The sequence below is a fragment of the Epinephelus moara genome, chromosome 18, assembly GCF_006386435.1.
Source record: "Epinephelus moara isolate mb chromosome 18, YSFRI_EMoa_1.0, whole genome shotgun sequence".
Lineage (NCBI taxonomy): Eukaryota > Metazoa > Chordata > Actinopteri > Perciformes > Serranidae > Epinephelus > Epinephelus moara.
Genome location: NC_065523.1, coordinates 33,939,383 through 33,957,658, shown reverse-complemented (window position 1 = coordinate 33,957,658; position 18,276 = coordinate 33,939,383). Strand labels below are relative to the sequence as shown.

Genomic DNA, 18,276 nt, shown 5'->3' with positions numbered 1-18,276 from the left:
AGCATTTTTTGGAATCTAAACAAAACACACAGACGTCTCTCGGTGTAATATAGTGTCTCTTCTTTAATACAGTGAAAATACAATTTTAGAAAATAGATCATTTGATTTAAAAAAAAAAAAAAAAAAGCTCACTTCCTGAGTAAGTGCTCTGTTTTTCTGTTACAACAGAAACAGTTGAACTACTAGAGGTTAGGGTGAACCTGCAAGTGTGATCACACAGTGTTTGAAGTATAAAAATTCAAACTGTAAAAGTAAAAAAGAAATATAATATGCCTGTGTGTTAAAGGGGAAATTCGCCATCTTTTATGTGGATGTCCGATTAGTGTTGATGGTAAATGTAGTCGATTGAAGCAACAGATTCCTCAGTGCGTGCTGTATTGACAGAAAATGTTGAGCTTGCAGCTGCAGCATGTGTTTTTCTTGGATCCAGCACCGTCATTTGACGTCACAGTGACGTAGACGGAGGCAGGAAGAACTACAGCTCATATCAGCTTGTACTTTGCCTCCAGGGGGCGTGCTCTACATGTCCTGTCTCCTGTCTGTGTGTCCTCACTGACACGTAAATATTCCTCAACAAGTTCCCTCCTATTTTTCAGTAAATATAATTTACTGCTTAGACTGACTACATTTACCATCAACACAGACTGGATATCCACATATAACGTGGGGCATTGTCCCTTTTAAAGTCTGTCATTCAGAGGAATTTGGGGGAATTCTACTTTATTCAACACTGTTGCTGCTGATAGAAAAGTGCTCAAGGTTAAGAGTGCATCACTGAAACAAAACTGGCAATCATAGTCCTCTAAACAAGATAATCAACGCGCACCGCCTTGACATTCTTACAAATTTAACATCTGACCCAGAGCACAGTTAGCGCTACATTAGCTCTACGTTTTCATCTTTCAAATCACATTACAGTAACTTAGCAGAGTTGATTTTGAGGCAGATTCAAGACTAACATCAAAACAGAATCACAATCAGGCCAGCTCTACTGAGGCCTCCTCAACAGTCGACATTTTCCTGGAATAAAAGCGGGTCATCGGTCGTCAGTGTGTCATCCAGCAGATATATGGTGACCTTGAGTCAACCTAAGATGTTTGTTTGTGAAACCAGTGTCAGCGAGTGTGTTGTTTGTAGTGCCAGCTCTACATTTTCATATTTTGCCGCTGTGCAAAATGGACAAAACTAGAATAAAGTCAGGGTTAGCACCAGTATAAAGGAATGCCTCTGTGGTACATTTTGGCACATCACTTACGGTTGGAATATGGAAAGAGTGGAGTTACTAGTGTAGGATAGTTCAGGAGGTGTAGTCACAGACTGTATAGCGTCAGTTTTGTTATGGAGTTGTGTGATTAACGGAGTAGTTTGACAGTTTGTAGGTTTATTTGCTGTCTTGCAGAGCGTTAGATAAGAAAGTTGCGGTGCCCACTAGCTCACCTGGTAGCGCAGGCACCCAATGTACAAATCAAGTCATTCCCACTATCTCTCCATTTCACGCTAAATTTGTCCTATAAAATAAAGGCAAAAAATCTTTAAAAAAATAAAAATAAAGTTGATCCACTCTCATATCTGTACGGTAAATATGAAGCTACCACCAGAGGCTGCTAGGCTTAGCTTAGCTTAGCATAGCGTAGCATAAAAGCGTGAGCGTGAGTGTCTGTTGATTGCCTCACAACATCAAGGTGATGACAAGACTCCAGGAAGTTCCTGCTATCAAGTTACATATTAAAGCGCACATGAAACTGCAACTTGTCATTTTTAGATCTTAGATTTTTGTAAAAATTAGTTGATGAGGCAGCTTTAAGCCCAGTTCACACCAACGCAGCTAGACGAGACGGAGTATCATCTCCAAAGCAACGACTCTCTGTACTCCCGTTTTAATATCCGGCTTGTTATGTTTTTGTAGCTGGATATAATACAGTTGCATTTGTAGTGATGAAAAGGTGACAACAAAAACGAGAGGGTTGAGAATTTGGAGCTGTCCATAGGTGTGACAACGGAATCCCAACGGGCGTATGCAAACTTATGTCGTGATTAAAGATTAAACAAACGTTCAACTGATAGCTGAAATCAAGTAATGTTAACAACACGGAAGATGTGCGCCCTTCCCTTTTTTTGTTCTGTCTCTGTACTGCCGTTCGTCGTCCATTTCTGATTCTCAGTAACATTAACTAGATCTCAGCGCTGAAAGGCTTCCACGACACGGCGTCACGCGAATGTCTTAAAGTTGAAAAATTCTAACTAGCACAAACTGCATGAATTTCACATCTTTGTCATTTGCGTCACCCGGCGCAATTTCAATTTTATTTATAAAGCCCAATATCACAAATTTGGCTCAGAGGGCTTTACAGCATACGACATCCCTCTGTCCTTGGACCCTCACGGTAAATGAGGAAAAACTCCCCCTTCTTCGTAATTCGGTGTAATCACTCCATTAGACAGAGGCAGCAAGCTGTTTCCCCCTGTTTCCAGTCTTTGTGCTAAGCTAAGCTAACTGCCTCCTGGCGTACACACATATGTACACGTATGTAGCATCTAAGTAGCATATATGCTACATATTTAGCACACAGACATGAGAGTGGTTTCAATCTTCTTATCTAACTCTCTGCAGGAAGGTGAATAAGTAAAATAGCAAATTGTGAAACTGTTCATTTAAAGGTGTACTATGCAGGAATTGTCAGTTACAGTTCAAAAACGCGCCTGCAAGCAAAAGTGAGAGCTTTGTCCACTTGGTGTTTTCGTCTTTCGATATTTGGGGGTATTTTTTGGCACTGTGCTTGTGATTCTCGTAGTTTCCTCTTGGTTGCCTGCTGCTTATGTTCTGGCACCTGTGTGACAGCGCCACAAAGGTGAGGGGAGACATGTACAGTATTGTTGGAGGGTTTTGAAGCAGAGTAGCCTTCAAATATACTGTCAATGTGTCTTGCAGTGTCTCTATCTTGTTAAGTTAACTTGGTTCAGGTGTGCTGCTGCTGCACACAGGTGAAGGGGTGTGGCCTTTGGGGCACAAACGAGCAGGGAATTGTTTGGGGAGGGTTTTTGGACTTTGTTTGCTGAGGAAGAAAGGAGGACGGTGGTGGAGACCGGACAGCCTGGGTTGGAGGAAAAATAAACCTCTTGCTTTTGGTGTTTCCTCGACCGGGTGTCGAGGAAACACAAGTAGGACTGGGTTGTTTATTTTCTTGTTTCCACCCTGGTGAGTTTGATTCCTTTTTTGGGGGGGATATTTTTCTTTTTTGCAATGTTTTGCTTTTTCCTGATTAGCGGAAGTTCCTCTGATTACCTTTATTCAAATTTTTTTCCTCCTGTATTTTCTTTGGGGAGAGGAATAATATATAAATAAATCATGTTTGAGCCTATTTAAGTTTCTTTTAGTTCGTTCTTCTGCTGGTGTCAGTAGGGAGCTGAGGGCAGGCTCCTTAATTCATCTACCCCGCCTCCAACCAAGTTAAAGCAATCACTGTAGATTTTGAATTTAACTCATAACTAGGCTTTAGAGCTAAGCTGATTGTTAGTTGTTAGATTGTTGGATGATCGCTAATTGCTAGTGGGTCATACGTGACATTTGAGGGATTACTTTTGTATGAGTCTACAGATTGCTTTGTTGAAAAATCCTGCATAGTATACGTTTCACTGAACATTCGTCATCTAAAGTTTCTGGCACTTTATATGTTGCCATCTGTGCCAACATCTCACATGAGGTGATGGAGACACCTCTTACATCATGTGTGATAATAACATGTCTGATACAGCAGAGTTCAGTTGTGTTTTTGCTCATGTTTGATCCAGTCAAACTGAATGTTCCCTGATCAGTCTGTTATATGATTAGCATGTTGAAATGACATGTAGTTACATGATACGAGTGTTTGGTCCGAGTGTTTCTCATCTGACAGTCAGATCATCTCAGCACAATCTGTGTAGCCTCAAGAGTCGGGTTAGTTGCAGTCAAAAACACAGTGGTCTCAGAACACAGGTGATGTCAGCTGAGAGCAGCTAGTCACCTCGACGTCTGCAGCAGCGGCCCAGGTAAGTACAGGTACCTCCAGATGGCGTAGTAATGAATGCATGCTCCCACTGCGACGAAAAGATGCCAGATGGCGTGGGCGAACGGGACGAGGCCATCGCTCTTAAAGAAGACCACACCCACCACGTAGAAGACACCTCCCAATGCCAGTTCACACACACCAGCACGATCCACCTGCAACAGTTCAAACAATGCAGGTCCTTTGGTCTTTTCATGGGATTTGCAGACTATAATACATATATATATATATATATAATAATGCCAAACTTAAACCTGAGAGGAAGTCAATCTGAAGCTGTATATTTGGACAACAGTCTGCTGGTATCGCACAGGAACTCCATGTGATTTGTAGGTAATAGGTTAAAGCAAACAAAACCACCTGTTTGGTTCTTTAAATACTGACAGTGTCTGATTCCCACACAATAGCAGGAAGTCTGCTGCAGCGGAAGAAGGCTTTACATAAGTTTTTTTTCCCCTCAGGAGCAGAGAAAGAAAACTCTTTGTGTTCTGCACTCACCATAGACAGGATGACCAGAGCTGGAACGACCCCCATGGCCACATATCCAAACAGCTCCACCAGCTTGTACCTGCAGGTAGGAAACAGAATATAACACCTCCAATCTTCCATCTAATTGTTTCTGCTTCAAACAGCAGCTCATTGTTTGCTGTAAACACTTCGAGGGGCAGGAGTCTGGTGTCAGGTTGATTGTGTCACACGGGGACACGGGGACACAAAGACAGGCTGTGTTACCTCTCGTGGAAAAAGAAGACATACATGGATCCTACACAAGCCATGACCCATATCAGCCAGCGCATGTGGCACGCCCAGGGCCCCAGCTCCCTCAGCATCAACCTGAGCACACACACACATCGGTACGGTCACTGTTTGTCAACCAGCTACGTTACCCACCAGACTGCATGTGACTTATTGACCCACCAGGGAGAGTAGGACGCAGCTATGAAGAAGTAGATGGCCATTCTGTCACACATGTGGAAACGCTGCTCCACCTTCCTGCACACAGACAAAGAGAGGACGAGCTCATTCGTAAATCATGATAACCTTTATCTAGTTTAATCCATAATCTCCAAACTGTGCAGAACCCAGACTGCCCAAAATATCACCAAGCAAAGAGCTGAAGCTTCACAGAGCAGGTTTGGTTGTTGTGAATACACACACAACAAATTCAAACTTCCCTTGACTCCGTCCTTCAGCATATAAAACAGAGTTTGTTGTGTCTGTAGGACTATCATGTGTCATATGCCAGAAAGGCTGTTTAACAGTTGGAATCTAATCACCACATTCTTGGTTGAATATGTTAATAAAATCAGAATAACCGCACAAACCTGAGCTAGAAGCTAAAATAGCTCAGAGTTACACAATAATTAAAATGAATGAATTTAGTCCTGAGCTCTGTTTTAAATACATAAATGACTGAGTTGGATTATTTATTGTTTATTTGACATGAGTCTGGATGTCTCGGTTCTTGAAATTAAAGCATCTGGAACTGTTGATGTTGAAACAAGTCCTTAAAGGTATATTACACAGGACTGTTGTTTGTAAAAACACACGCCAGCAAAAGTAAAAGTAAAAGCCAACCCCAGACTCACTCTTATTCAGCGTTTGACCTCGTTATATTTGAGTTTTTTTCGTCACTGTGTCTTTTGGATGTGCTGCTCACAGTCTGGTACCTGGTTGGCACCTTTTTCGGAACCCCCCACCTCACCTGAGCGCCTGAACACAGACATGAAATTAAGATTTTTTGCGCACAATTAATATTAAAATATACAAGTGTGGCTGAAACCATTATAACAGTCAACTGATTCGTCATGCAAAAACATTTCACTTTTTTTACTTATTAAATTGATTTAAATGTTTCTGAACTGAGTACCTTTACTTTTAATATTTAAATACATTTTCCTGTTTATAATTACATAGTTTTAGGTAAATAACATTTTCGATGCATGGCTTTTACCATAGACTGTATAAAGAAAATGGACGTAGCCACTGTAACATCAACCACTGGTTTGTGGACTCCCATTTTGAAGCCTCGGGCTCGACATTTTGGTGCTCGCCATCTTGGGGTTTTTTTGCAGCCAGAAGTGACCATATTTAGATGAGAGGGTGGAGCTGTGGAGAAGCGAGGGGTGCACCTGACTCACAGATTGTAGTACCGCTTGTAGGCAGCCGCGCCCCTAAATATGCATAACTTTATGCTTTAAATAAATAAAAAAATAAAAATAAATAAAATAAAATGTAAACAGGTGAGTTTTATACAAATTCACCCCCTGTACAGTTGTCATGAATGTTGAAATTAGGGCTGTGAACGTGTTAATTTCTGCTGTAAATTTGGCAATTTTAATATATTTTTCAACGGGGACCCTCGGGGACCCTCAAGTGGCCATTAGGGGAACTGCAGTTTTTTGGCACTTCTGCATTGGCTTCATTTTTAAGCCCTGGAAGCTGCTGCTTTATCATTTTCAGATACTTATTAATCTCTAAATAGTATAATGAAGTTTTAATGTAATTATACTTTGAAATAAGAGCATGCAGGTTTGGGTGAAACCATTATTTCTTGGTGTTATACAAATCAATTAAGAAAGACCCTTCAACCTGAAACCTAAAATAGTTTGGGATCCAGTGAACAAAAAGGGCACCACCTCAAATAAAAACGATTAGACCACTGAAAGAATTAACAATTATTTTGGCCTGATAACATGTTAGTCTGGATTAGTTGAGCAGTATTTTAAGAGCATGGCTGTGTGAGATTTATTTTATGGTTAAAGTTTTATGGGGTTCATGACAGGAAAGTGGACAAAACTGAATGTGGGAATTCAAAGTGTTTTCATGTGACAGTGTGTTTGACTGTTAATATGTGAGCGAGCACTTAGCAGAGGGGTACGAGCTGAAGATGATGTGAAATGTTTTCATTACCACGCCACATCTGTTGTTTGCTCTCTGGCCTTCTGGCTCTGTCATAATTAACAAACTGTACGTCTAAGTGTGATGTAAATGTCTACCGGAGCAGCACATAAACACACACATGCACATCTGCCAAATCCCTGCCAGCATTTTCTGCAACACACATACACACACACGAACCGGAGGTGGCTGATTTTCCAGGCAGCAGTGTGGAAGAGTGTTGAGGTGACAAACAGGCCTGTGAGACCGCTCCCATAGAGCCAGGCAGCCGTGCGATGCCATTGGTCCACAGACAGGAAGTAGAGCACAGACCCGCCCAGCAGACTGGGGAGGATCCACAACTGGAAAAAGATCAGAAACACACAAAACCACAGGTTCACATCTTTTTCTCGTGATACATACTGACAGGCTGCATCTTACATTTCATCTGAGACCTTTTTTTTTAATTTTCCAGTTAAGTGTTTAAACTGTATATAAAATAAATCTAGTATTTGCAAACACTAAGAATGTAACCAGGCATTTTACTCGGTAGAGCCTCTTGAGGGGAAATTATACTGTCCTTTGTCTTCCTGACATTGTTAACATTCCTCTGTGAATCCAGGAGAAACAGCTGGAACCTCTGTTCAAGCAACAGTTCAGGAAATACTCAGTGTCTTGCCGAGAGTTCAATGAGAAGATTGATACCAGTCTCGTGTCTGAACGCTAAAGGCCTTCACACACCAGATGTGGCGAAGAAACAACGCAAACATGCTAAATACTCACCACAAACACATCAAAACTATTCATACCAGGATGCAAATTTGTGACATTGCAACAGGTTCATCATATTTGTGACATGACGATGTTCTGCATAGCATGGTTGATCCTTTATTGCAGTGCGAAAAGTTCAGAAAAATTGTTCTCATTCCAAAAAATGTATTATATTGGTTTTTGCTGTGTTAAAATACTATAGTTTAAAAATATATATTGCCATTTGAATTAACCACAGGCTAAAAAACACCCCCCGCACACAAAGGTGTTTAGTACAAAGGCAAAGCTAGCACTAGCCAGTTAGCTTAGCTTAGCATAAAGACTGGAAAAAGCTAATCTAGCTTTGTGCAACGCTAACAAATTCCACCTGCCATCTCATGCTCACAAGTTAACATTTTATATTTGATCCATACAAAAAAAGGAGCGTAAAAAAAAATCAATTTGCTGTTTTGCCACGAGACCTGTTAGTCTAGCACAGAGACTGAAAACAGGGGGAAACCAGAAATGTCCCCCTGTAGAGCTAGAGAGCCACCATTTTAGACTGCGCATGCACAAGCACCAGACTCTCCATTGTATGTTGTACGGACGGAGATTGCTAAATACATATTTTAGATTTTTGTTGTAAAAAATAACGTTAGCCTTGTGTTCACAATTGCTTGTTTAAAGCTGAAATAAAAAAAACTTCTCTACTACCTAGCGCACAAGCTCGCTAGCTAACACTGTTTCCTTATCAGTTCCTTAATCATGGATCAATGGAGAATACAGCAACTTTCACCACAGTTCATTTCAACAGGACCACTCCAAGGAAACGTGTTCTTTGTTTAGATCATCAAATGGATAATGGATTGTAGATACGTGTTTCTGGCTACCAGCGTAATGCTAGCTGAAAAGTTGTCTATTTACACTTTAAAATGTTGATTAAAGACATTGCCATCTGTCTGTTTTTTATCAATATTTTGGCGTCGAAATAACATTTCAGCTAACTTAGCTAGCCTGCTAGCAGCGCCAGCTAACGTGCGCGCTAGCGTATTAGCGACGCTAGCTAATGATGGCAGTCAGAAACAAACAACTATGATTCATAGTTCGTTAATTGTGATATGATTTAAACAAATAAGACATTTTCTCGCTGTGGTCCTTTTAAAATGAGCAGTGGTTGAAGTTAATACATTCCATTATGCTCAAGGAGTTGATGCGCAGACGCTAGCATAGTTAGCTTGTTGAAACGTTGACTACTCCTAACTGTGAAGTGATTGGCTGAATTAAAATCTGACAGGGGATTGTGAGCCTCTGATTGGCCACATAAAAAAAATGATTGACAGATACCCCGCCCTCTCGAGCTCCCGCATCTTAAACAGTGGCTCTGAAACTCGCATATGCGCACGTCTATAACCTTGGCTGTGGAACTCGCACATGCGCACGTCTGGCTCTGGCACTGTAGGGGGATGACAGTGGGTGAAACAGCTACAGATTTAACTAATATAACACATTAATTAGTGAGCTTTTGAGGTGTTAGGCAGATTTTGGTCTTTTGGACAGAGCCAAGCTAGCTGTTTCCCTGCTTCCAGTCTTTATGCTAAGCTAAGCTGTTTCTATGCTGTAGCTCCATGTCTACCACATGAACACAAGCGTGGAATAAATCTTCTCATACAGAAAGTACTAGTAAAAGGTGAAGATGATACTTGATGTTTACAGGACACGCTGCCCTGTGAAATAACACTTAAGACAGCTGAGTGAAAGAATGAATGAATGGAGTTAAGTATCAGAAAACCCTGTCCCGTTTTAAGGATTTAAAGTCATTACGGCCATGTTTCCTCTCTGTTTCCTTCCATGTCTCTCTGTCTGTTTCATTCACTGTCTGCCTTGCTCTGTCGGAGGCGGAAGCGCGCAGGGATTACAGCAGATTAGAGAAAGCTACAGGCTGAATCACAGATTATAGCCTCTATGGCACTGCCAAAAATCCTCCATATTCTGCCTCATTCCTCGCAATCCTCTCCATCTTTGCAGAGGCTTCTCTGAATTCACTGACTCACCCAACACAGAACGCACGGTGACAGGGCTTAAAGATATGAGGAATATATGTAATAATTTTGTTGAATGTACCATTAACAATATTAAGCTTGATAAATAAAAAGATATTAAAGTGTATTCATTTCGTGACTCAGACTTCCTCTGTACCTATATTTACCTGACTTAGGTCTTGAGGATCTGCAGAGTTTATTTAAAACCTGTACATTAACAACCAGTTGACAGCTTTACTGCCACTTTCTTCTTTGCTCTGATCGCTAACAGCTGTCTACTGAGCGCAATCTAACATACATACATGTCTCTCTCTGGATCTCGCAACTGAGCTATTCCTCAAAGCCTTCCATTATAACACGAGTCATCTTTCTCAACCCAGTTGTGTGGTTTTCACTCAGATGCAATAGATGTTCTTTTGCATATCTTTGTTTTAGGATTGACCGCCATTTCATGGTCATTATTGCAAAATGAATCCTGGCAGGGTAATGCAACACCCCACATAAACCCCTTTTAAGGTGATGCAAAACCCTCCACTTCTCGTCAGGGTCTTGCATCACTCTATCAGGGTTCATTTCTCAATAATGACCCACTCACCGCACAATATCCCACTTATTACTTGCTAAGAAAATCAGTAATATGACACCAAATATCAATTTTAAAATGATTACATTGATTTAACAATGATTTTATAGCCTTAGCTTAGCATCTGTGATCAGAACTGTGTCCATGCAACGATCTGCTATTCAGAAATAACAGGCTGTAGAGTGCCATAACTGAACAATCAGAGAAGTATTCATGGACAGGATCTGAGGGCGCAGGCGTGGGGAGGAAGAGGTCCGGTTTGGTGACCTCAGAATTGCACCTCTGCTTTTTGCAGATGATGTGGTTCTGTTGGCTTCATCACACCGTGACCTCCAGCACGCACTGGGGCGGTTTGCTGTCGAATGTGAAGCAGTCGGGATGAGAGTCAGCACCTCTGAGTCTGAGGTCATGGTTCTCTGCAGGAAAATGGTGGATTGTCCCTCTGAGTTGGGAGAGAGTTACTGCTCCAAGTGAAGGAGTTCAAGTGTCTCGGGGTCTTGTTCATGAGTGAGGGTAGAATGGAGCGTGAGGTTGATCGGCAGTATGGCACAGCGGCTACAGCGATGCAGGGAGCTGAGCCTTAAGGCAAAGCTTTCAATTTACTGGTCCATCTTCGTCCCAACCCTCACCTATGGTCATGAGCTCTGGATACTGACCGTAAAAATGAGGTCGCAGATACAAGCAGCCGAAATTAGTTTCCTCTGTGGGGTGGCTGGCCTAAACCTTAGAGATAGTGTGAGAAGCTCGGAGTAGAGCCGCTGCTCCTTCGTTTCGAAAGGGGTCAGTTGAGGTGGTTCAGGCATCTGATCAGGATGCCGACTGGGCTCCTCCTGTTAGAGGTGTTCCAGGAATGTCCAACTAGTGGGAGGTCCCGTGGCAGACCCAGAACATGCTGGAGAGACAATATACCTCGTCTTGACTGGGAACACCTCGGGGTCCCCCAGGAGGAGCTGGAAAGCGTTGCTGGGGAGAGGGACGTCTGGAGTGCTTTCAGAGCAGAGCAAAGTTTCACACAGTTGAGCAGACGTTACATTGCTCGCTTGCTTGCTCGCTAACTTTTTTGAGCACATCAGGCAACTAGTTGATCGTACTTACTGGACCAGCGTAACTTTTTACTGGCACCAAGCCATCCTATTGTTGTCCGGTTGCCCTGTTGTTGGACCCTGCCTATTGGTGAAGGCTCTGTCTGACTGACCAGAGGATAAAATAGTGCCTATAGACAGAATGTCATTTAATACGCTGTTACTACATTTGTGTGTTTATCGTGCAGGTTGATACTGCAAAGACGGTAAAAAATGACGGTATAATGTGCAGCCCTAACAGGGACAGTCTGGGATAGAAAGAGTGAACCAGAGGAACACCAGGAGGGCTGAGGAACAGAAAGCTTTTACTCTGACAGTGTGTTTCTGTCTGTCTGTATTTGTTCAGCTCACCCCGTGTGTGGCACAGTTTGCAGCATGTTCGTATTCGGTGGGCTGGTATCTCTTACTGGCTGGAACCCTGCAGTTCATGAACCTGAGAGAGAGGTGAGGTGAGGGGGGGCAGAGACAGAGAGACAGAGACAGAAACAGAGAGGGGAGAGTGAGACAGGTTCAGGTAATGAATGCAGATCTGGAGGCAAAACAAGGTTCAGCTTTATTAGTTAATAAGTTACTGTGTGCTGAAGCCATGAAGGCTAATGGTGTGTGTGTGTGTGTGTGTGTGTGTGTGTGTGTGTGTGTGTGTGTGTGTGTGTGATGGTCATTCTTGGAGGATTTACAGGTCTCTAATCCACATCACGTTGTCTGCATTTTAGTGCACCTCATCGTTACTGGGGCAACTGTCTGCGTTGCTATGGCCACCAGTGATGTCACTGCCTGTACTAAAACAACAGGATACCACTGACCACTAACTCTATTTTGCATTATTTGTTATGTTGCCATAAACTACTGAGGAAGTTACTCTGTGTGTGTTTGCTTGTGTGTGTGTGTGTGTGTGTGTGTGTGTGTGTGTGTGTGTGTGTGTGTGTGTGTGTGTTGTGTACGCTATTTAATCAGCAGTAAATCTCTCAATCCCAGCTTACAGGGAAAAACACATCTGGAGATGTTACGAAACCACATTTTATACGACAAGATGCACACACAAACACACACTCACATAAACAAACACTCACACACACTATTTTGAATGTAGCCTCTCGTGCAGGGCCACAGGTGTGTCTGCGTCGGTCAACTGTGTTATTTGATTACACATTTAGGCCGATGCCTCATCATCACACACTGACATCACGCCTCATTCCCAACACACACACACGCCCCGTAACTGTTTGTTGTAACGTATTAATTCAGCACAGTGAGGAGAAAGTGAATCAGGAGAAGACGCAGATAAAGGGATCCCGTCTCTTGTTGCAATCTTCACCTATAAAACACCCGAAACCCAAAACATGTCTGTTAATGTAGCTGGAAAAAGTCTTGCATAACACAACGACCGGACATCTGGCGAAAAAAAGTAATTTCAGAGTCCAAACCATGCTCGGGTGGTATCAAGGTATTAGGGTATACCAAAGTATTTAGAAATACAAAAGGTTTAATTTTCATTTCAACAACTCTCTGCAAACCTCAACCTGCCAAATATCCATTTTTTTCAGGTATTTGCAAATCAGATATTTCCTTCACTCTCAGATACCAAGCCTCCCTGAGACACCTGATATGACCACTGCTCATATTACTCTTTGCCTAAACGTGTCGCACAAACATTTAAAATCCACCATCTCTGACAAGTTAGCGGAGATCAGACACGCCCCTCTTGACAAAAACAAGATTTAAACACGTCATCATCTAGTTAATAACATGTCGGGCAGGAAATCCAAAGTGTGGGATCATTTTGAGAAGGTGAAGGACGAACCCAAGGTGATATGTAAACTCATCTTCATTGGTCGACTACAGACATGACGTATCATCTGAAACATGGAAGTAGCTACATGCCCATTAGCCCACAGCGTCATTAACAGGCGGCTCGCTCAGTGTGTGACGTGCACTTGTAGATAACATATAGTCCTATATTAATGAAGGTTCATTAGTACGGTTTTGTATTTCTCTGTAATGTAGTGTGAAAGAGTGACTTCTGTATTAACCCTTTGAAAGTGATTAGAGGTTAAATATTCGGGGAAATCAAAAGATAACTCTTATCTGCAAATGAAAGGAAACCTAGTCAGAAGAACACGCTACATATCTGCTGCTCTTATCACATCTTGATCACCAACATAAGCTTTTCAAAAGCTGTCACGTGAATGTGGTCGTCGTTACATTTCAGCGTGAGATGAGTGTGTGTGTGTGTGTGTGTGTGTGTGTTTGTGCACTCTCCACCAGAACCCTCATAACAAGAATGTCAGTGTGTTTTCCTGTGGTAGGTCAAGTTGTTATGAGTGTTACGAGGCATTAGGGCTGCACAGAACACATCTGACTTGCACACACAACCTCCACAAACACCGCATCTCTTTTTTATTTGCTAACTAACACTAACATAGCAAAGTTATTACGCCTGTCTTTACTCATCTTTGCCAAGACACAAGTCCATATGAGCGGCCCCACACAGGTCAGGTGCACACACAGGTGTTTCAGTTTGGGAACTGTGGAGATTTGGAGCCCTGACTTCTGCCAGGAGGTTCGGGGATCCTCCTCTCTCCCACCCTTTTTCTTCATAAGGTGTATTTTGATGTTTTTTTTATACACTGTGCCACCTTATTCACATTCAAAGTACAAATAAATCCCAGTATGAATCAGTTTATTTTCATTGTGAATAAGAAATGAAGCTCGAGCAAAAGTTCAGTCACGCTCCATCTGTGGCTGTCAGTGTTGGGGGCTGTCAATCAAGGCTTCACCTGTTCTACAGCTGATCCACAATCAACCAGTTGCGCAGCGACACACCTTCTCCGTCAGACTATCATCTCACTGCTCCTCATTTTAAATATGGTCCACCTAGTCTTCTCCGATGCAGCCTCTATTCGCCTCACCAGTCATCAACCAAAGTCATCAACCACCACCATCTCCACCAGTGTCTGGACTCCATGGGGGGGTTTATCTTGCTGCCGATCAGATGTCCCAAGATCACAAATAATCTCCTCTGGTCTCCAAAAGACTTTTGCTAAATCTTATCTGCACAAATCATCTGTTAGTCTGTACACTTATATTTCACATTAAACTTCATTCTTCTGTCTCTCCTGATTGAAACAGGTTGGCGAGCCCCCTGCACCGAGATCTGGCCCACAGGCTGTAAGCTGAGTATCACTGCTCTGGACTTTTCTAGACTTAGGATTACTTGTTACGTGTGAATGTTTGCATGATTGTGTCACATGCTCTATCTTTCTCGAGATGTAATCCACAGGAAGAAAACACTTAGTAACATTAGATTATTGTATGGCCGCCATGCCTTTAGTTTGCCCTGCAGTTCCACCGACAGTCCGTGCCAAGTGCATAACAAGAGAGCAGTATTTTTCTGAGCACTGTTGTGGTATTGTAGGGCTATCAATGGACCTGAATGTAGCACTCTGATGTCCTCTAATCGGTTATGACAGAACTCTGTGTGAGTGTGTGTGTGTGTGTGTGTGTGTAATGAACTGAAAGGACGGGATAGGGATTCACAGGCTCTGATCAGAGCGGGCATTGTTGTCCTCATCAGCACACTATTCTCTCCTTTCTTACTTTCATGTTTTCAGATTGTTTCATTCCATATCCTTTTCTGCACGTGTGTGTCATATGGTTCGATGTATGTTTGCATGTGTGTGTGTGTGTGTGTGTGTATGGCTTGTTTTCACCTCACAATACCAGTGTTTGGTTACAAAAGCCCATTACAGCACATTCCATACATTAATAGGATTGGTTGCATCTGAGAGGATCAGAACCTTTGGGTCATTGCATGATAGCGTACGCGATAGGAATGTGTGTGTGTGTGTGTGTGTGTGTGTGTGTGTGTGTGTGTGTGTGTTCGTGTATACACTCTCTGTAACTGCAGGGCTTTTCCTTTTACAGTAAAGCTCAAGTTCATCTCCTCGGGGACTCAAACTCTGGTTCTCACGATTATCGCCATCTCCCACACACACACACACACACACACACACACACACACACAGAGTCCTGGATGGCAGAAAGACGGACAGGAAGTAGAGCTGTCAACGATAAAAGTAATTGCTGACTGATTTGATAATCAATAGTAGTACAGTAATTTTTTTTAAAAAGGAAACAAGCCAAAATCATCTGATTTCAGCTTCTTAAAGAAACAGTGTGTAAGATTTAGGGGGATTTAGTCGTGAGGATTGCAGATTGCAACGAGCTGAAACGTCTCCTGGTTAGAATTCCCTTCACGTTTATCGATCAGGAGCCAAATTATCCTCTCCGAAACAAACGGAGCAGGTGATTTAAACCAATAAACAACACTAAATAATGCGGTTTCACATTAAATATCAGTGTATCTCTGACACTGTTTGGCATGTCACAGGCAGGCCGCTCACCTAGCACCTGCTAATGTGCTCACCCTATCCAGATGTTCATGAGGTTTTAACCGGAAGCCAGATTATCTGCAGAGGCTTCTTCCTTCCTCTCCAGAACAAACAGAATTGGTGATTTAAAGCTGTAAAGCGGTTTCACGTTAAAAAAATCTGTGTTTTCCAGCACTGCTCATCTCAGAGGTACCAACACTAAAATGCGAATGACTCTATCTGGAGCCACTGTTTGATTTGTCTGCTCTGAGCTCTCAGTTATAAAACAATGCATAGGATCCATACTTAAAATGTACATACTGACAAGAGCCAAAAATGGTGTGCACCAAAAAATATTCAATTCAGTATTCAATTTCCCATCTCCAAAATGTTCGTAAGCATGAGTCAAAGTTTCTCCTATCAAGTCTGTTTTCATAGATGTCAACTTTTGCGTGGGAAGTGGCATACGCCTCTTTCAGGCCTCCTTTTGTACATATGCAATGTTTATAAATGAGACTCCTGGGCTACTGTAGAAACATGGTGATGCAACATGACGATCTCCAGAGACAAGGACCCATTCCCTATGTAGATATAGAAACATACTTATTCTATTACATTAAATTTCTGTCCATATATCCCCCTAAATCTGACACACTGGACCTTTACATGTGAGTGTTTTCTGGTTTCTTTACGACCGTAAACTGAATATCTTTGGGTTGCGGACAAAACAAGACATTTCAGGACGTCATCTTGGGCTTTGGGAAACACTGATCACGTTTTTACACTATTTTCTGGCATTTTATAGACTAATTTATAAATCAAGAAAATAATTGGCAGAGTAATTGACAGTGAAAATTATCGTTAGTTGCAGCTCGAGTGGGAAAACAGATGGAGAAGCACCTTGGTGCAAGATATAGTGATTCTAATGAGCACATCGTTAAAGACTACGATATCACTCAGGAATTATCTGAGTTAGTTGAAAGAGAGTATCAGTAGAAAACTGCACTTTGAATTAGGGCTGCTAAACATGCAAAAAAGATATATTGACTATATTTAATTTCCACTGAAAAATGTATAAAATGATGATAGTGTGATTTTTGCTGGGTTCTGTACCACACAAGCATGTTCCCTTGTATCTAGAGTATGATCTGTTGCACCACACCATTATCAAAAAATATGCAGCTCCTGTGATCTAGACATTGCACCTGCATATTGCAATTCAATAATATTTCAATTAATTACGCAGCTCTACTTTAAAGGTCCAGTGTGGCAGAAATGGAATATAATATAATAGTGTATGATCACCTTAAAAATAAGAATTGTGTTTTTGTTGCCTTAGAATGAGCCTTTTAGCTTTACGTAAAACTACTTTATTTAGTGTTTTTACTGGTTTAGATCTGTGGGTTTGTTTGTTTTGGAGAGGAAGAGACCTCTACAGATAATTCAGCTCCTGGTTAAAACCTCCGAAATGTCTGGATCAGAAAAACATCCCGAACAGCAAAGGAGAAACACTAATTTGTGACATGAACCTGCTGTGTTCAGTGTTTTTACTGGTTTTAATCACCTGGTCCATTTATTTTGGAGAAGAAAAAAACCTCTGTGGATAATTCAGCTCCTGGTAAAAACCTCTTGAGCAATGAACACAGAGGGAATTCTAACCAGGAGAAGTTTCAGCTGGTTGCAAACTGCAAACCTCACTGCTAGATGCCACTAAATCCCCTTAAAACCTTCCTACTGTTCCTTTAAAATGTTTTTATTGGTGCCTTCTGTGTTCACTTCAATGTGCAGTTTGTCCAACAAGATAATACTGTGAATAATTTATTTTAGTTTGTTGTATTTTATTGTAATCTTTCAAGTAACATGTTTTCACTTTCCTCATATCTTGCAGACCTTATTCTGTTGGTAAAACTGACAATGAAATTGTTATCATGCTCCTCTCAGCTTGTTTGGGTACTTCACTAGTAATGAAAGTAATGGTCTACACACACACACACACACACACACACTAATCTATAACATCCCTCTGTTTGTCGCTGTGCCAGCGCGTCAGTGCGCATGGATGCACAGGATGTGTCACACAAGAAAAACATGCTGCCAGTCAGATATCAGCTCTCAAACTTTCCTGAGATAATGAAAAAAATTACCTCCCAAATTTTGTTTTCTTAAAGTCCATCTCGTGCGTGTAGGCTCTGTGCGCGCGCGCGTTGGTGCGCTCTATTTACCAACAGCACACACACACAGCAGCGAGCGTCGTCTCCTCCTACGGATCCCCCATTCCGGATGTCCCACCGCCGCGCGTCCGAACACACACACTCCAGTCCGACAGCGGGGACATCGACCTGCAGAGTCAACTACACAACAACAACTCCACGGCTCTGTCTAAAGTGTGGGGACTCCTCCGGTGGGCAAACTAGCAGCCATCCCGGCGGCGGGAGCTCGGAGGAGACGTGAGCCGCAGCCAGCAGCAGCGTGAGAAGAAACTGTGCAGAGTTTTGTTCCGAGTCTCAGATGTGTTTGCAGGATGTTCCG

The 18,276-nt window shown here is 42.2% G+C and overlaps 1 protein-coding gene across 1 annotated transcript; it reads right to left on the bottom strand.

The window, feature by feature from the left end:
* Nucleotides 1–45: 45 nt before the first annotated feature.
* mmd2a (monocyte to macrophage differentiation-associated 2a) lies at nt 46–18,276 on the bottom strand. Its single transcript, XM_050068493.1, has 7 exons — nt 17,892–18,276; nt 11,729–11,810; nt 7,125–7,285; nt 4,962–5,036; nt 4,776–4,877; nt 4,542–4,611; nt 46–4,198 (listed from the first exon to the last, which is right to left on the bottom strand). Exons 1-7 carry the CDS (start codon nt 17,918–17,920, stop codon nt 3,998–4,000), a joined length of 720 nt encoding a protein of 239 aa, XP_049924450.1. The 5' UTR covers nt 17,921–18,276; the 3' UTR covers nt 46–3,997.